This window comes from Pristiophorus japonicus, chromosome 6, assembly GCF_044704955.1.
Source record: "Pristiophorus japonicus isolate sPriJap1 chromosome 6, sPriJap1.hap1, whole genome shotgun sequence".
Classification (NCBI taxonomy): domain Eukaryota; kingdom Metazoa; phylum Chordata; class Chondrichthyes; family Pristiophoridae; genus Pristiophorus; species Pristiophorus japonicus.
This window is the reverse complement of record NC_091982.1, coordinates 37608242-37628507: the sequence shown is the minus strand read 5'-3', so window position 1 is coordinate 37628507 and position 20266 is coordinate 37608242. Positions and strand designations below refer to the sequence as shown.

Sequence of the window (20266 nt, the reverse complement as noted above, 5' to 3'; positions counted from 1 at the left end):
TAACTGCTATCTGCGCAGTTAATTCATCCACCTTATTCTGAATACTCCTCGCATTGAGGCACACAGCCTTTAGGCTTGCCTTTTTAACACATTTTGACCCTTTAGAATTTTGCTGTAAAGTGGCTCTTTTTGTTTTTTGCCTTGGGTTTCTCTGCCCTCCACTTTTACTATTCTCCTTTCTATCTTTTGCTTCTGTCTCTATTTTATTCCCCTCTGTCTCCCTGCATAGGTTCCCATCCCCCTGCCATATTAGTTTAACTCCTCCCAAACAGCACTAGCAAACACTCCCCCCCTAGGACATTGGTTCCGGTCCTGCTCAGGTGCAGACCATCCAGTTTGTACTGGTCCCACCTCCCCAGAACCGGTTCCAATGTCCCAGGAATTTGAATCCCTCCCCTCTGCACCACTGCTCAAGCCACATATTCATCTGAGCTATCCTGTGATTCCTACTCTGACTAGCACGTGGCACTGGTAGCAATCCTGAGATTACTACTTTTGAGGTCCTACTTTTTAAATTTAACTCCTAGCTCCCTACCTGTGGGGTTAAGGAAGGCAGCTATGGGGAAGAGGATGACCAGAATGATAACCAAAGAGGCAGTCCAAGGAGGAGATAAGCAGAATAGAAAGGCCATAGTTATAGGGGATTAGATAATTGGGGGAATAGAGGGTATCCTCTGCAGTCACAATTGAAAGGGTGGGTTATCTACCCAGTGGCAGGGTAAGGGATATCTCAAAACAGCTGGAAAGAAATTTGGCATGGGAGTGGGAAGAACTAGTTGTCATAATCCATTTCAGAACCAATGCGATAAAAAAGAATGTGGAGGAAGTTCTGCAAGGGAGTATCGGGAGTTAGACGCCAAAATGAAAAACAGACCCTTGTGTGGGGCAATCTTGGCCATGTGCTGAATGATTAGTAATGTAATTGCATGGCCGAAAGTCTGACATGGGGAGGAGGGATTCCATTTGATGGGACACTGACATAGTACTGCAACAGGAAGGAGCTGTACCACTGCGATGGGCTGCACTTGAACTCGGCTGTGAACCAAGTCTTAAAGAGATGGATGCATAGGACTGTAGAAAGGACTTTAAAATCAATCAGTAAAAGTGGGGTGGAGGGTGGAAATAACAACCTCCAAGAATAAGAGCAAAAGTCCGAGTACAAAGTGATTAAAACAACACAAGCACTTCGGGAACAGAATAAATAGCTTAAAAAAATATATCCATTAAATAATAAAGCAGGACAGATGAAAAAGAACACATTGGCCTGGATTTTGCGGTCAGCGGCATTCGCCGTGAATACTGACAGCTGCCCACATATTTTTTGCGGACTTTTCAGCGATTCCTAGAGATAATTTCTAGCGTGATCGCGTACAGAAAGTGAAGAAAGATGGGATTGAGAGATAATGATAAAGAAAAAGTTATTTTTTTTTAAATCTCCAACAATAATTAAATTCTGAAGGAATGAAACACCACACATAAAATTAATTTTCAGTGCCATAGAGGTCGTTTGGCAGTAATTAAGACTTATCACACCATAAAAATTTCACATACACGTCAAGGCACCAGCCCTATGTTTTTTCAGCATGTTTAGTGGGTAACTAGTGAGCCCGCACTTGCATAGATTTCAATGAGACTCTGCCATTGAGTGGGGCCAGTGGCTGGGGGGGGGGGGGGGAAAGAGGCCAGAACGTAGTCGAAGGGATGAAGGCCAGGACATCGCCGGTGGAGCAAAGGCCCAAACATCGCCAGAGAGAAGGCTCATGTGTGAGGGCGAAGAGTGAAGGTAGGGCCCAAACCTGTATTTGAAACTGGTTGGGAGCAAGAAGCAAGGGTCCAGCTGGTGGGACTTGGCAGCAGGGAGGACGGCTTGAAAGGTAAATAGAGATTGGAGGATGGGCAGTGGGCCCATGAAGCATGTATTTTAGGGTAGGAAAAAACTTTACGGGGGGGGGTCAAAGTTAGGGCCAAAGGGCGTTTAGACAGTGGGGGACGAGCCCCCGGCCTGCGGGCACCATCGGAGCAGGCCGGGGAGCGGAAGGAGCAGCAAGGCAGCCTAGCCCATCATCTGCACGGCCCCCGGCGTGAGAGTACCATCGGAGCAGGCAGGGGAGTGGAAGGGGCAGCGTGGCGGCGTACCACTCCAGGGACCGGCACGTGCTAGAGCAGGAGAGCAACAGCAGTGAAAAGGGACGTCATCAAGGACGAGGCCAGGGCAAAGGAGCGGCAAGACCGGGGCAAAGGAGCGGCGAGAGATTGTAGAGGGACGTGATCGGGGCCCCGGAGAGGCCCGAGTTCGTGGCCCAGAAGAGGAGGGGGCCCTGGAGCAGCACGGGCCAACCCACACTGCTATATATGTGTGCACTAGGTCCGTGCAGCAGAGCTGGTCTCCAGTCATTTTGGTTAATCCTTGCTACTGGAGCAAGACCTAGCTCTGCCAAGCCCGTGGTGGCTGGTGTGTAACGGTCACCATTCGTTTAAAAAAAAAATCGAAGCACAGGCACCTTCCACCCTTCAAGATTTAGCTCGGACCTGGAATTTCAGGTCCTTCATTGAAACACCCGTGAACTTTTTGACGTGGAAGCAAATCATCCTCGATTCGAGAGACTGCCTATGATGGGGTTGAGGGAGAGAGAGGTGAAGGATGGCAGCAGATGGCCAGAGGAAGGTTTGTTCGGGGAGAGTTCCTTAGGGAGTTGCTTTCCCATCAGCCATCTTGAACAGCACCCTTTCTGACTCATTGTGCACATCAATATAAACTCAAAGCGACGACGGCAACAGAAGCAGTGCCGCAGAAATATCAACGCCAGAGCACTCAAAGACCCAGCTAAGAGAGCCCTATATAGCCAGCGCCTCACTGCTGACCTGGCAACCCTTGATGACCCCAAGACGCAGAGTGCCCACAGCGCTTGGTCTGCCACCCAGGCCACTATAACCAGTGCCTGCGACGAGACGCTCAGTCACTCAATCAGGAAACACCAGGACTGCTTTGATAAGAATGACCAGGAGATCCAAAAGCTAATAAACCACAAGCGCAGGGCATTTCTGAATCCAAAGCAACCCAACTCGGGAGCAGCAAAGCAACTTTACAGACGGCTTAGAGCCGAAGTACAACAAAAAACCCACAACCTGAAGAATAGATGGTGGGTGGAGAAAGCACAGGAGATTCAGTAGCTGGCCGACAGCCATGATGTGCGAGGATTCTTCACCGCAGTTAAGTCCACCTATGGCCCAAGTACCCAAGGCCCCACCCCACTGCTGTCCAAGAACGGGGAGACACTCATCAAGGACACCAAGGTAGTCAGGACCCGCTGGAAGGAGCACTTCAAAGATCTCCTTATTCAAGACTCTGCCTTTGACACAAGGGTCTTCGACTCCATCCCCGAGCATGCTACCCGCCACCATCTCAGCAAAATTCCCAGCCCTGCACGAGGTAGAAAAGGCTATCCGTCAGCTCAAGAACAAGGCATCGGGAGCGGATAGAATCCCCACTGAGAGACTAAAGTATGGCAGAGAGGCACTATTGGCACAAATGCATGACCTCATCTCTCTCATTTGGAAGGAGGAGGGCATGCCGAGAGATCCGAGATGCAGTAATCGCCCTGTTGTCAGCCACTAGGAAAGTCATCGCTTGAATCCTCCTCAACCGTCTTCTCCGTGGCTGAGGAGCGCCTCCCGGAATCTCAGTGCAGCTTCCATCCACTATGGGGGTACAACAGACATGATCTTTACGGCACGACAACGGCAAGAGAAATGCAGGGAACAGCACCAACCCTTGTACATGGCCGCCTTTAACCTGACAAAGGCCTTTGACACTGATAACCGCGATGGACTATCCTCCTCAGTTTCGGCTGCCCCGAAAAGTTTGTCGCCATCCACCACCTGCTCCACGATGACATGCAAGCTGTGATCCTGACCAACGGATCCACCATAGACACAATCAACATCCGGACCGGGGTCAAGTAGGGCTGAATCATCGCACCAACCCTCTTCTCGATCTTCCTCGCTGCAATGCTCCACATCACACTCAACAAGCTGGAGTGGAACTAAACTATAGAAACAATGGGAACCTGTTCAACCTTCGTCGCCTCCAGATCCAAGATCGTCCCATCCTCTGTCGTCGAACTACAGTACGCAGACGACAGTTGCATCTGCATGCAGAGGCCGAATTTCAAGTCATCATCAACATCTTCACCGAGGCGTACGAGAGCATAGGCCTCACACTAAACATCCGTAAGACAAAGGTCCTCCACCAACCTGACCCTGCCACACAGCATTGCCCCGCACCCACCCCCCCCCACCCCCGCCACCAGTCATCAAGATCCACGCGCAGGCCCAGACAACGTGGACCACTTTCCATATCTAGGGAGCCTATTATTAGCAAGGGCAGACTTTGATGACGAGGTTCAACACCACCTCCAGTGAGCCAGCGCAGCCTTCGGCCGCCTGAGGAAGAGAGTGTTCAAAGATCAGGTCCTCAAAACTGGCACCAAGCTTATAGTCTACAGGGCTGTAGTGATACCCTCCCTCCTGTATGGCTCAGAGACATGGACTATATACAGTAAACACCTCAAATCGCCAGAGAAATGCCACCAACGATGTCTCCGCAAGAGCCTACAAATCCCCTGGAAGGACAAAGATTGGAGATGCTGGGTCTGTGTTCTTTGGAACAGAGGAGGCTGAGGGGAGACCTGATTGGGGTGTATAAAATAATGAGGGACCTAGATAGAGTGGATAGAAAGGACCCGTTTCCCTTGGCAGAGGGAACAACAACCAGGGAGCATAGAGTCAAAGTAATTGGGGGGGGAGGTATAGCGGAGATACGAGGGGAAATTTATTTACCTAGAGGTTGGTGGGGGTCTGGAATGCACTGCCTGAAAGGGTGGTAGAAGCAGAAAGCCTCACATTTAAAAAATACTTGGTTATGCCGTAACCTACAGGGCTACGGACCAAGAGCTGGAAAGTGGGATCAGCTCTTGGTCGGGCAGCGCTGACACCATGGGCCGAAATGGCCTCCTTCTGTAAATTTCCATGATTCTATGATTCAGCAAAATAATAGAACCATTAAATTATGTAATGTTGAAACAGTATGGAATATTACATGAACTGGCAAAAGGCAAGAAGTAAAAAAAGGGAAGTGAATGAAAAGGATTTGCATTTTCCGTCACCTTACATGTCCCCAGGATGTCACAAAGCACTTCAAAGCCAATTAATTACTTTTGTCGGCAAGCCAATTTGTACTTGGCATGGTCCCACAAACAAATCAGATGAATGCCAATCGACACACCAGGAGAACCCCCTGCTCTTCTTTGAAAAGTGCCATGGGATTTTCTACATTCACTTGAACAAGCAACCTATTCAAAAGATAGCTCCAACAATGCAGCACTTCCTCAGTACAGCACTGCACTGGAGTGCCTAGATTATGTGCTCATCAGAGAGAGAATACTACTACCAAGCCAAGCATTTGGCTCAGCAACAGAAATAAAACAAGTGACCAAGGAATAAAAGAACAAAAAAAATGTTTAAAATGCTTTGATGGATCAGCCAGTTAAGGTAATGAATAACCAGAAAGATCCCAGTTATATTCAATCCCTCACTGTGCTAAATTAGCTGATCTCAGCAAATGCAACAGGGGGAACATTATAGTTGCTTCAGCCCCCGAAGGCGGTTTTGAATGCCAGGATTCCCGCCATGAAAGGACATGTAGACAAGATCAATCATAGCTGTAATACCACAGTTAAGAGGCCTACAAAACTCACATTCTGGACTCTTGAAAATGGCTACCTAGAACAAGATACTAGAAAGCAGAAGGCATCCATGGAACTGTACCCTTGCAAGAAATCAAGAGCTTCACAAGAGGACTGGAGGAGAAAAGTGTCCATACTTTACTCTTGCAATCCAAGATTAGTAGTAATGTTTCCTTGGAAATCCATTGAAGGCAAATACTGTAGTACTCAACTTCACACACTGGGTGGTGCTGTGCTAAATCAAGTTTTTTGCACAAAATACCACCCCGTGGGTGGAATGTGTTCTGCAGAGGATATTCATGTTAAACAATGGAAGATGTTGTTCATTGGTAGTGAAGTTACAATTGGAATGTTTTGCTTTCATTATACAGAAACGTAGAATGATACAGCGCAGGAGCACCATGCCTGTGCTGTCTCTTTGAAAGAGCTATTCAGAAATACAGGTTGAACCTCCCTTATCCGGAACTCTTGGGACCTGGCCTGTTCTGGATAAGGGATTTTTCCAGACAAGGGGTGATCACGTTAAATTGGATGCTACAGGTACAGAGCAAGGGGATATCGGGGCTGGCTGGCTGACTTGGGGCTGGGAGTGCAGCAGAGAGATCATGGGGTCAGGCCAGCAATTGCTGGAGTTGGCAGCAAGGAAGGACTTCAATTTGTTCAGGTTGGGGTTCTGCGCATGCGCCACCCGGTGACAAGGGGTGGTCCAACCTGTACTGTTCTTCAGCCAACTAGATTTTTTCTGGTTCATTGGTCATTATTTAATTGGACTTTTGTACCACCAGAAAATCAGACCTCGATCATCTCCAACTGTCCAACTCTGACTTTGCTATACACACAATGGTTACCAGAATTAGTCATCACCTTATCGCTCAATAGAAAGGTTAGACTTCAGAAATAGCTATATATAATTGTACATGTAAATTGCCATCACACGTAGGTCCTACCCTTACCCAATAAAATGTTAGATGCAATAATACTTTACTTTCTCAAATAATCTTACATATTTACTACAATTTAGTTTGAAGAAAAGGCACACGAAAGACAACTAACTATAACCCTCAGGACTGGAAAGCAAGAGCGGTAAAACAACAGCAAATGTAATACAGGATAAGAAATTGTCACTTGCATCTACTGGTTATAACAAAACTTTCTGTCGCTGATTATACGAGACTGGCACATAGTAATCGTAATTCCTACCTTCATAGAACTTATCTAGGGAATTATAGACCAGTTAGCTTAATAGCAGTGGTAGAAAAGATACTAGCATCTTTGCTAAAAGATCAGATAACAAAACATCTAAAGACAGAAAATAATAAACAGTCAGCATGAATTTCTAAAAGGTCATACTTAGCCAACCTTACTGTTATTGCTTCAAGGAATTCAATAAGAGCAGACAAAGGCAATGCAATGGATGTAGTACAAATGAACTTTTAGAAAGTATTTGATAAGATGTCACATAAAAGACTCATGACAACGATCAAGGCAGGTAGAGTCAGAGACCATGTAGCAGAATGGATTGAAAGATGGCTACAAAACAGAACAGAGGATAGGAGTTAATGGAAGCTTTTTGGACTGGCAGGGCAGCTATTTGGGCCCAAGTTCTGGGCCGCGCCTAGAACGGCACAGCCCCGACCTGGACGCCCATTTTTCGTGCCAGAAAGTGCGCCTAAAAAATACTTACCGATTCTCCGGCTCCCTGCAGGTCCTCTGGAGCTGGGCGCGGTGCAGCACGAGCTGTGGGGGGGGGCGGAGCCAGGTCCCTGCGCTGAAAACAGTGCCGGGACCTCTGCACAGGCGCACTACAGTGGGCGCATGTGCAGTAGCTCCTGGCGCCCAAAACTGTGTGGGAGGGGCCCCGAAGCACGCAGCCCCTAGCCCTGGCCGAATGGCCTCATTGGGGCCGCGTGGATCAGGTTGCACCTCCCACGCCCAGCTTCTGCTTTCTCCCGACCCAACCCGACTCTCCTCCCTCGCCCTCTCCCCCCCCACCCCCCACACCCGGACCCAACCCGACTCCCGCCGCCGCCCCCCCCACCCTCTTAAATCCGGTGCTGGGGGCGGGCCCCACCCGAAGTCTTGGGCCCGGCCCATTCAGCCTCCCTCTCCTCTGTCCCCTCCCTCCCTTCTCCCCCTCCCCTAGCTGTCAGAAACACAGACAGACAGTGAGAGAGACACAGACAGACAGAAACACACTGGGGGGAGGGGTTGTCCCAGCACGCTGTTGGAGTGCTCCCGGTGCTGTAGTCGGCAAGTAGAAAATGTTTTATTTATTGATTTTTTAATTAATTTTTTTTTATTGATTTATTGATGTATTTATCATTTATTATTGATGATTTGTAAAACTGAAGTGTTTAATGTTTGTAAACTTCTCTTTAAACCCACCCCCCAATCCCCCCCATTCCCTACGCCTGATTTTCTAAGTGTAGGCAAGGTTTTTCCTAGCGTACAAAAATGTACACTTACTCCATTCTAAGTTAGTTTGGAGTAAGTTTTCACTGCCTAAACTTTCAAAACGGGTGTAAGTGGCCGGACACACCCCCTTTTGGAAAAAAAAAATCTGTTCCAAACTGAAACTGTTCCAACTGACTAGAACTGGAGCAAACTAAATACTGAGAATTGCAATTTCTAAGATACTCCATACTAAACCAGTTGCCCCAAAAAAACAGGAGCAGCTCAGGCCAAAACTTGGCCCCTTTGTGTGGGAGCACTGTTGTTCATCCTTTACATAAATGATTTAGACTTAAGTTGGAAGTGTGGTGTCAAAATTTACAGATAGCAAATTGAGGGGAATAGCTAAATGTGCATGACTACATCAAAATACAGGAAGACATAAATAGGCTTGTGGCAAAGTGTGAGGTGATTCAATTTGGTAGGCCATAAAGAGTGCAAACAAAGTAGTATTTCTCGAGGATTAGGATACAAAAGCTAGGAAGTAATGTTAAATTAATATTTATAGTCAGCATGAATTTCTAAAAGGTCTTGTTTAACCAACCTTATTGAATTCCTTGAAGTGGTAACAGTAAGAGCAGACGGGCAATACAGCGGATGTAGTACACATGGACTTTCAGAAAGTATCTGACAAGGTGCTACATAAAAGACTCATGACAACGGTCATGGGAAAATGCTGGAGTCCATTATTAAGGAAACAGTAGCAGGATATTTGGAAAAGCATAATAGTCAAGCAGAGTCAGCATGGATTTCCAGAAGGCATTTGATAAAGTGCCACATAAAAGGTTACTGCACAAGATAAGAGCTCACGGGATTGGAGATAATATATTAGCATGGATAGAGGACTGGCTAACTAACAGAAAACAGAATCAGGATAAATGTGTAATTTTCCAGTTGGCAAACAGTAACTACTGGGGTGCCAGAGGGATCAATGCTGGGGCCTCAACTATTTACAATCTATATTAATGACTTGGGTGAAGGAACAGAGTGTAATGTAGCTAAGTTTCCTGATGATACAAAGATGGGTGGGAAAGCAAGCTGTGAGGAGAACATAAAAAATCTGCAAAGGGATATAGGCAGGCTAAGAGAGTGGGAAACCATTTGGCAGATGGAGTATAATGTGAGGTTATCCACTTTGGCACGAAAAATAAAAAAGCAAATGATTTAAATAGAGAGATTACAAAGTGCTGCAGCAGAGGGATCTGGGGGTCCTTGTGCATGAAACACAAAAGGTTAGTTATGTAGGTACAGCAAGTAATCAGGAATGCAAATGGAATGTTAGCCTTTATTGCAAGGGGGATGGAGTATAAAAGCAGGGAAGTCCTGCTACACTGTACAGGATATTGGTGAGACCATACCTGGAGTACTGTGTACAGTTTTGGTCTCTGAGGGATATACTTGAATTGGAGTCAGCTCAGAGAAGGTTCACGAGATTGATTCCTGAGATGAAGGGGTTGACTCATGAAGAAAGGTTGGGCCTATACTCATTGGAGTTTAGAAGACTAAGAGGTGATCTTATTGAAACATAAGATACTGAGGGGGCTCGTGGGGGAATCTAGAACTAGGGAGCATAGTTTAAGAATAAGGGGTCGCCCATTTAGAACAGACGAGGAAAAATTTCTTCTCAGAGGATCATAAATCTGTGGAATTCTCTGCCCCAGAGAGCTGTAGAGACAGATTTTGAACGATAAGGGAGTGATGGCTTTATGGGGAGCGGGCATGGAAGTGTAGCTGAGCCCAAGATCAGATCAGCCATGATCTTATTAAATGGCAGAGCAGGCTCAAGGGGCCAATGGCCTGCTCCTATTTCTTATGTTCTTGTATAGAATTTATATTGGTTAGACCATACTAGAATACTGTGTGGAGTTCTGGTCCCCATACTACAAAATAAATATTAAAGCACTGGAGAAAGTGCAGAAAGGATTTGCAAAGAAGTTACCAAAATTGAAAGTATGCAACTATTAGGAAAGATGGAGCAGTCTAGGGTTGGAGACCAGAGAGGGGTCTTCAAAATTATTAAGGGGTTCAATAGGGTGGGTATGGAAAAACTGTTTCCACTTGTTGTGTCCAAAAAAGGGGAATAAATACAAGATAGCCAGTAAAAGATCAAATAAAGAATTTCTTTACTGAATATAGCAAGAACGTGGAACTCGCAGCCACATGGAACGATTGAAGTAGATTGCATTGATGCATTTAAAAGATATTGATACATACATGAGGGAGCAGGGAATAGAGGTACACAGAGGCAGGGGTTCAATGGAAAAGAGATAATTAGAATGGAAGGAGGCTCATGTGGAGTATAAGCACCAGCAGAGGTCAATTAAGTCGATTGGCCCATTTGTGCTGTAGATTTTATGTAATTCTGTATAATAATGGAAATACAAAAAGGACAGAATGTCCAATTTCGAAATGGGGACTTAATTACATTTGCACATCCTGGTCATATTAATCTCCCACCTCTAATCCCAGTTTATCCAAAGACTACACTTGTTTTTGACTTCCCACGTACAATGCCATGAGATTGACTCAATATATAAATATATTACAGGTGTCAACTTTTCCAAATAAAAATGTAGACATAGAAATTAATAATGGAATCTTATGTAAACTAGTCACCTTGTAACTACACCCACCAGACAGTGGAGGTGCTGCATCAGGAGGTTGTAATCACAATATGCAGTTACAGTGACAGTTTCTATTATAAATGTGGACATAGGATTTTATAATGGAAATACAAGATTAAGGGCAGAAAATAGGACTTTAGAATGGGGACATAATTCTTGATGTGAGCATCGCTGGCAAGGCAGACATGTATTACCCATTTCTAGTTTGCCTGAAAAAGTGATGTGTGGACGGCCTTCTTAAACCAGTCAACCACATTGCTGTGGGACTGGGCTCAATTACAGGCCAGGCTGCAAGTTTCCTTCAGTGAGTCAGTTGGGGTTTTTTGACAATCCAACAACTTTATTTTACTTTTTATTTCTAGATATTTTAAAAACTGAATTCAAAATCTCAAACTGTCATGGTGGGATTTGAACTCGTACTCAATATTAATCCAGGATTACTAATCCAGTAACATTAATGACTACACTACTATAACCTTCATTATAACTGCATGCCCTGGTCCAATGCCCTCTAACCTCACTTCACCGAAGACAATGAGGCAGACTTTGCGGTCAGTATGACGACGTACTCTCAGAACGCCATCATACTGCCTTTAAAATGGACAGCAAGTTCGGGATTTCTGCAGGCGCTATATCCTGAACTTGCGATCGGTCAAATTCCGACTCCTACAGTGAAATCTTTATTGCTGGTGCAGACAGGGGCTAATTGCCCAACTGCCCAGCAATTCCACACGAAAATTCTAACACTGGTGCAAACAGGCGCAGGAGCATATGGGAAGGGGGGATATATATGCCCATCATGATTTTAAAAATCTTAAAAATAGGTCTCAAAAAAATGCCTTACACCAGATACGTGCGGATTTCTTTCGGAGGCCGGCGGCGTACTCCTTAGCTACGCCACCCACCGCAATTTCAGGGTCAAATGCTTTGCCTTGACTTCCCCATATGCAATAGCACAGAGGATCGACTAGTTTGCTATATGAACATACAAGAGATAAGCCTCAAAATTCAACATTTTTTGAATGCTTGAATCGAGATAAAATCAAACGTTTAAATTGGTCCTAGGGCAAGGAGCTATAAACTATTTCTCGATATGTTGGAGTTTTTGCAGAGAATATATAACTGCCAAAACCACAAGAAACAAGGCATGACAATCATAATCCATGATAATCAGGATGCTTTTATGTAATCTTATTAAAATAAACTCTAGAATCTACTTTGTGCACTGTACCTGAAAGTACAGATGGCATTTAGATTTACAATTTAAAGTTTCAACATTTTAATCTGCTTAATTAAATTAACGAGAAGGCTACTCAATTTACAATTATGAGTTCAGTGAAAGTCTATCTAACTGATGATTTTTGTTTTAAGGAAAGGGTTAACAAAACACCAACGTTGCACGGGTCTTCATGACCGCGGAGACAGTTCGGGTACAAGTGAAACCTTTAAACACCCACCTGGCGGAAGCCGGTTGAGGATTCAAAATGGAGAATACGCAAACTGTCTGCTGAAAGTGACGTTTGGCCTTCGCATCACTATCTCTGCTCACACAGCAGCAGGGTCCTGCAGCAGCAACTCTGGGCCGTACCGAGTGAGCAACAGTGTCTCCCAAACACCACCAGATCCGTTACACACACATATTGTACGTGCAAAAAAACTCAAAAGATGCTCATTGAAAATCAATCTAACCGTGTAATTGGGGATTTCCTCTTGGAGAGGGGGAAAAGAGAGAGAGAGAGAAAATCAGTTTTCCTAAATGTGATTTTTCAATGCGGGTGGGAAAATAATTGAAATAACTGAGGAGGGAGGGTGGTGAACGCGCACCCGCCAGCAAGGTCGCCATTTTTTTTTAAAGAAAATGGGGCCTTTACTCAATCCCGCTCTTAAAATAGAAATAAAGGGGGGGGGGGTAATTATGAAGGGCCTCCGTGATGGCGGCGTTATTTACAATCCTCCGGCCTACTTGCTTCGGACTTGGGAATTAGAGCGAAACAAAAGGGAGAAGAAGGGGGCGGGGAGCAGGCGGCACTATGCGCTTCCCTCCCTCCCTCCCCGCCACCACCGTATGAACCCGACAAACGTTGATGATTTTTTCACCTAGAAAGTACCTCCGCGGCTCTGCTGTCATCTCTCCCGCGGCTCCTGGAAGGTGCGGCTTTCTCCTCTCATCGGCTCCGGCGGCGGCGGCTCTTCCTCGCTTCCCCCCTCGATCTTACTATCGGCTGTGCCGCGGCCTGCCTTCCTCTTCCCGCCCCCTGTTTGTGTGTGTTTTTCCGCCTCCCTACAGCCCGAGCAGACAATACCGCGCCATCGTTCCCCCTCCTCCTCTCAGCGACGCACAACCCCTTGGCGCGTCCACCCTTCCTCCTCTCCCATTGGCCCGGCCGCTGCCAGTATCCTCTTCACCCATTGGTCCTTCTTCCCCCTCCCTGCTGGGGCATATGGTACCCCCAAAAAATAGGCCCCTCTACAGTTTTTTTTAACATACAATGAAACATCTTTTTAGATCAAAACTCGAAGGAGGTCATTTTTCTGCGATCTGCAACTTTAAAAAAAATCCTCTCTACTCACTCACCATCTCGCTCAAGTCTTCCTGACGTCATTGGGGTCTACCATCTCATGGTGGCGCCATTGCTGTGGAGAAAAGGGAGGCTGTTCCCATGGTGACCGAGGCTGTCAGCAAGACACGTCATGTGGATAGGCCGTCTCCTCCAATACGAAGAGAGATACTAAAGGCGACGTCACGAAAAGATTGCCGCCCTGACAATAAGCTTTCAGGCTACTGGCTGCTTTTGCTACTTCAAGGTGTTGATTGGTTAGTGGAGATGTTACCTAATAACCCTGTTGCTGTGGCTACTGGGCTGTTCAGTGATGTAGCAAAGTATATTACTTAAATAATAATTTTTGAAAATATACTGTGGGTCGAGGGTTAAACATTTTTTCTGCAGTTATGGTAAAATTAATAGTGTTATTGCATGAGAGAGAGAACATATTTATAGCATACAATGTTAATAAGAGAGCATTGAAAAGTGCTGTCCATGAGCAATGTCACAAGCATCTTATCTGCTTAGGCAGTCCCCCGGAGTCGAGGATGACTTGCTTCCACACTAATATGAGTTCTAAGGTGACTGATGAGATCACTACAGATATACAGTTTCTGTCACAAGTGGAGCAGGTGGTGGTTGAAGGGACAGGTGGGTGGGGTGCGTGATTTGTCGTACGCTCCTTCCGCATGTTTGTACTTGGCTTCCGTGTTCTCCTGACAAAGAGACTCAAAGTGTTCGGCGCTTTCACAAATGCTTCTTGGGCCACGGATTCCCAAGAGTCAGTGGGGGTGTTACATTTTTTCAAGGCGGCTTTGGAGGTGTCCTTGAAGTGTTTTCTCTGCCCTCCTGGGACTCACTTGCTGTGACGTAGCTCAGAGTAGAGTGCTTGTTTCGCGAGTCTTGTGTCAGGCATGCGGACAATGTTGCCCGTCCATCGGAGCTGACTGAGCGTGGTCAATGCTTCACTGCTGGGGTTGGCCTGAGAGAGAACACTGACATTGATACGCCTATCCTGCCAATGAATTTGCAGGATTTTTCGGAGGCAGCGTTGGTGGTAATTCTCCAGTGCTTTGAGGTGCCTACTGTACATAGTGCATGTCTCTGAAGCATTTAGTAGGGTGGGTATCATGATTGCCCTGTACACCATGAGCTTGATGCTGGGTTTGAGATCTTGGTCTTCAAACACTCTTTTCCTCAGGCGACCGAAGGCTGCACTGGCACATTAAAGGCGGTGTTGGATTTCGTCATTGATGTCTGTCCTCACTGACAGAAGGCTCCCAAGGTATGGAAAGTGGTCCACACTGTCTAAGGTCTCTTCATGGATCTTGATCATCGGGGGGCAGTACTGTGTGGCGGGGGGCAGATTGGTAGAGAACCTTTGTCTTACAGATGTTTATTGTAAGGCCCAGTCATCATACGCTTCAGTGAAGGTGTCAACAATGGTTTGGAGTTCAGCCTCCGAGTGTGCGCAAATGCAAGCGTCATCTGCACACTGTAATTCAATGACAGAGTTGGAACAACCTTGGTTCTGGACTGGAGGCGACGGAGGTTGAACAGTTTCCCGGTCATCCTGTAGATTAGCTCTACTCCAGCGGGGAGCTTGTTAAAGGTGAGATGAAGCATTGCAGCGAAAAAGATTAAAAAGAGCATTGGTGCAATGACACAGCTTTACTTGACCCCGGTCTGCACTTATATTGGGTCTGTGGTGGATCTGTTGGTAAGGATCCCGGCTTACATGTCATCGTGAAGCAGGCAGAGGATGATGATAAATTTTTGAGGACAGCCGAATTTGAAAAGGACACTCCATAATCCCTCTTGGTTGACAGAATCGAAGGCCTTTGTGAGGTCAAAGAAGATCACGCACAGAGGTTGATGCTGACGCCTACATTTTTCTTGGATTTGTCACGTGGTGAAAATCATGTCCATTGTGCCTCTTAGTGAGCGGAATCCGTATTGTAACTCTGGGAGGAGCTCTTCAGCCACTGGGAGGAGGCAATTGAGGAGAATTCTTGCGATCATTTTCGCTGTGGCAGACAGCAGAGAAACTCCTCTGTAATTTCTGCAATCGGACGTTACCTTTCTTGAAGATGGTCACAATTACCACGTCTCTGTACTTCCCTGGCATGCTCTCCTCCTTCCAGATAAGAGAGATTAGGTCATGGAGTTGCAACTTCTCCACTCTGCTTTAGTACATCGGCAGGGATTCCATCTGCTCCTGAAGCCTTGTTGTTTTCAGCTGTTGGATGGTCTTTTCAACCTCCTGCTGGGCTGATATTGTGCCGAGATGGTGGCGGGTAGCATGCTGTGGGATGGAGTCAAGGGCACATGTCAAAGATAGAGTCTTGGTTAAGGAGATCTTCGAAGAGCTCCTTCCAGTGGGCACTGACTGCCTCGCTGTCCTTGATGAGCACCTCTCCGTTCTTAGCTCTCGCAGGGATAGGAACTTTGAGTGCTTGGGCTGAAGGTGGTCTTCACTGCGCTAAAAAATCCACGCATATTGTGATTGTCGGCTAGTTGCTGGATCTCCTGCACTCTTTCCACTCACCATCTGTTCTTTAGGTCACGAGTTTTTCGTTGGACCTAGGCTTTCAGTTGCCTGTAGATCTGTTTTCTTTCGAGTTGTGAATGCCTTGCATTTATGGTTTATTAGCTCCTGGATCTTCTGGTCGTTCTCATCGAACCAGTCTTGCTGTTTTCTGGTAGAGTAAACAAGGGTCTCTTCACAGGTGCTAATTATGGTGGACTTGAGGGCAGACCAGGCACTATGGACACTCTGCGGCTCCAGTTCATTGGAAGTCGTCAGATTGGCAATGAGGCGTTGACTGAATAGGGGTATCCTTCTCTCCCTCATGTACCAACATATCTTACTTTTTAAATTTTTTATATTGGTCGGTTGCCACTTAACAGAGTGTTTTATATCCTTCTTTACATTAATAATTCTGGCTTCCTTTTAGTGCTCTTGCTATCTTTTTACCTTTCCTTATATTTTCTATATCTCGTATTGTTTTCCTCATACAAGTATAATGTCTTCTTCATATAGTATAATGTAATGATCAGAATTATTCATACTATCACCTGCACTATCACCAATCCCATCTGAAATAATCTAACCCTTGGGTGTAACCATTCATGATTTTGTTTCTTGATTGCCTGTTCTATTTGTTTATTATCTTGCAGCATGTGATCCTGATTTTGAGGGGCTGAGAATAGAACTTGGGAAAATAAAATGGGCAACAATGCTGGCAAACAACAATGTAGAACAACAAAGGGAAACATTTTAAATGGTGTTCAACAAAGTGCAGAAAAAATATATTCCACTAAAAGGAAAGAACAGACTACACACGAATGAGACTCCATGGATGAATAAAGGACAAGGAAAGAGGCATACATTAAGTACACAGACAGCAGGGGAGTGTAAGATAAGGAAGAATGTGAAGAGATTAAGAGAGAAATTTAAAAAAAAACAATTAGGAAGGTAAAGAGGAACTATGAAATTAAATTATCAAGGAACATAAAAAGTAGTAAAATATTTTACAGGCACATCAATTTAAAAAAAAGGAAGGTTGGGATGGGAATAGGGTCATTAAGGGATAGACAGGATAATATCATAGGTAATGATAGAGGGATAGCATAAATATTAAATAATTATTTTACTTCAGTATTTACCAGGGTGATAGAACAGGTGGACATGACATTGGATGATGAGATAAGTATATTTAAAATAAAAAGGGGGCGATATATTAATAAACTAATCAAACTCAAAGAGGATAAAACCCCTGGCCCGGATGGATTGCATCCACGCATTTTAAAATAATCTCGGGAAGAGATAGCAGAGGCATTATTTAATAAGTCGTTAGAAAAAGGTGTAGTGCCAGAGGACTGGCAGATAGCTAACATAATACCTATATTTAAGAAGTGGGATAGAACATGTCCAGGGAATTATAGACCAGTCAGCTTAACATCAGTGGTAGGAAAAATAATGGAATCCCTACTAAAGGAGAAAATAGAACATCTAGAAACCAAAAATATAATGAATAGTCAACATGGATTTCAAAAAGGGAAAGTCTTGCTTGACCGACCTCATTGAACTTTTTGAAGAGGTAACAGAGAGAGTAGACAATGGTATTGCAGTAGATGTAATTTATCTAGATTTTCAAAAGGCCTTCGATAAGGTACCCCATAATAGATTGATGAATAAGGTCAGAGAATGCGAAGTCAGGGGACAATGGACAGAAGAACGGATAGCTCGCTGGCTTCAAGACAGAAAGCAGAGAGTAGGGGTAACATATAGCTATTCGCAGAGACAGGTGGGTAGTGGTGTAGTGGTGTTCCACAAGGATCAGTGCTGGGACCACTTGTTCACAATTTATATTAACGATTTAGACTTTGGAATCAAAAACACAATTTCTAAATTTGCAGATGACACCAAATTGGAGGGATAGTCAATACTGAGGAGGACTGCAACAAAGGAGGACATTAATAAACTTGCAGAATGGGCATATAATTGGCAAACGAAGTTCAAAACAGATAAATGTGAGGTATTACATTTTGGTAGGTAGAATAATGAAGTCACTTATTTCTTGGAGGGTGCGAGTCTAGGTGGGGTAGAGGAACAAAGGGATCTCGGAGTACAAAAATACAATCACTAAATGTTGTGACACAGGTTAGCAAGGCTGTAAAAAAAGCAAACTAAGCACTAGGTCTTATTTCTAGAGGTATAGAATTGAAAAGTAGGGACATTTCGCTCAACCTGTATCGAACCAGTTAGATCACACTTCGACAGTTCTGGTCGCCATATTATAAAAAGGATATAGAGAAGATTTACAAGGTTGATACCAGAAATGTGAAGGTATACATATCAGGAAAGAATGAACAGGCTGGGTCTCTTTTCTCTCAGGGGTTACCTAATAAAGGTCTTTAAAATTATGAAAGATTTTGAGAGAGTTGATATAGAGAGAATGTTTGCACTTGTGGGGAAGAGCATAACTAGAGTCTATCAATATAAGATAGTCACCAAGAAATCCAATAGGGAATTCAGAAGAAACTTCTTTACCGAAAGAGTGGTGAGAATGTGGAACTCATTACCACAGGGAGTGGTTGAAGTGAATAGTATAGATGCATTTAAGGGGAGGCGAGACAAGCATATGAGGGAGAAGAGAATAGAGGGTTATGTTGATCGATTTGGATGAGAAAAGCCGGGAGGAAGCTCAAGTGGAGCATAAATGCCAGCCTGGTATGGTTGAGCCAAATAGCCTGTTTCTGTGCCGTATATCCTATGTAATGTGCATGGTAAGTTTTTGCGAGTTTTTCATTATGTAGACTATGGATTTGAAGCTGAGGGATAGAGGGAGTATATATGTCGATCGTGTGAGATTGCTTGAATCGTCTCATGCTCCAAAACCTTCTCACTTGGAGGTAGATCACATTATGGTGGTGCACTGGCACCAATATTTTATCACCGATTTGGGTTTTTCCCAGCTGGAAACACACAGAATCAGTATGAGTATCTTGTTAATCCAGCAGTCGGAAAATTAGCTGTGGTGGTCACCAGTATCTTTCCTTGCCTTTGTAGGCTACATTAGTCCGTCCCTCTTCACAGAGTCTTTGACTCATCTTACATTTGGGTGATTCTCCACCAATTATGAACCCGCAGACTGGAGTGGTATGTTTTCGTACCACATTGCATCTACAAACTCAAGTCGTCCCTTTTAGGATGTAACACTCCATGTCCAGTGGTATCCATGTTTCGGCATTCTTTATCAGATAATGTAGGTATTCTTCATGTTTTTTATGTATCGGGCCTATTCCAGAGTCTTTACTCACTTCAATAGACTCTACTGGATACACTTTCCAAGGTTGACTCCCATTCTTTGCTAAGAAGAGTAGTGCCAGTACCACCAATATGATATCCTCATCCCCACCCTCATTTCGGAGGGCCAAAAATTCCATTCCAATCTGGCACATCATATTATAGTCTATATCCATGGTTCCTTTGATCCATTTTCTCAATTCTTTATGAATAAACAAAGGGATTTGATTACCCTCTGTTGTCCAATCCCTTCTGTACCACATTCATCACAAATGTTGCATAGAGGCTATGCACAATACCTCTAGTAAGGTCTTCAGAACATAGGAAGAGGAGTAGACCATTCAGCACCTTGAGCCTATTCCGCCATTCAATGAGATCATTGCTGATCTGCGACCTAACTCCATAAACCTGCCTTTGGTGCTTATCCATTAATACCTTTGGTTAACAAAAAGCTATAAATCTCCGATTTAAATTTAACAATTGATCTAGCATCAATTATTGTTTGCCACCCTTTGTGTGTAGAAGTGTTTCTCTCCCCTTTGATTAAAGGGGAGGAAGGACTGCTGCACACTCAGCACGGCCTCGGATGACCACCATTGGGTCACTAGGGCAGCGAGCGACCAGGCCAGCAGCTCGGCACCCAAGACGGAGTACCAGGCTGCACAATGGCAACCTGGACGATGCTAGGGCCACCATCTTCGAACCGACCCGAGAGCCAGCCGCCAAAAAAAGATCGGGGCCTGGGGCCCTCCCCTTTAATCACTGACCCTAGAGAGGCTGTCCGTGAGCTTCACGACCCGTGAAACTGGCGTTGACATCTGCCCGCGCCAACCCCGCGGGGCATTAAGGGGTCAGTCTGGGGGAGGTGAGGGATCGCCGCGCACGGCGATAACATCATCGACGGTTGCTCGGGGCGCTAACTGCAGTAATACCGCCCTCCCCCGGGCGAAAACCGTCTTGCACCTCATTAGCGCCCCCCCCCCCCCCCGGAACCGCTAAAGGGGGTATAAAAAGGGACAATTTCACCTCCTAGGTTTCATAATATAACCATTTCCACCGGTTGCACAAGGAGTTCTATTTCGGGAGATTCCT

The 20266-nt window shown here is 45.2% G+C and overlaps 1 protein-coding gene across 1 annotated transcript in view; it reads right to left on the bottom strand.

Annotated features, from left to right (window-relative positions):
• Nucleotides 1-13152, bottom strand: part of atrx (ATRX chromatin remodeler) — a 211364-nt gene extending 198212 nt beyond the window's left edge. The window contains exon 1 of the mRNA XM_070883946.1: nt 12928-13152. Within this exon, the coding sequence (XP_070740047.1) occupies nt 12928-12947 (20 nt within the window). The 5' untranslated portion in view covers nt 12948-13152. The remainder of the gene's footprint in view (nt 1-12927) is intronic.
• Nucleotides 13153-20266: the final 7114 nt, after the last annotated feature.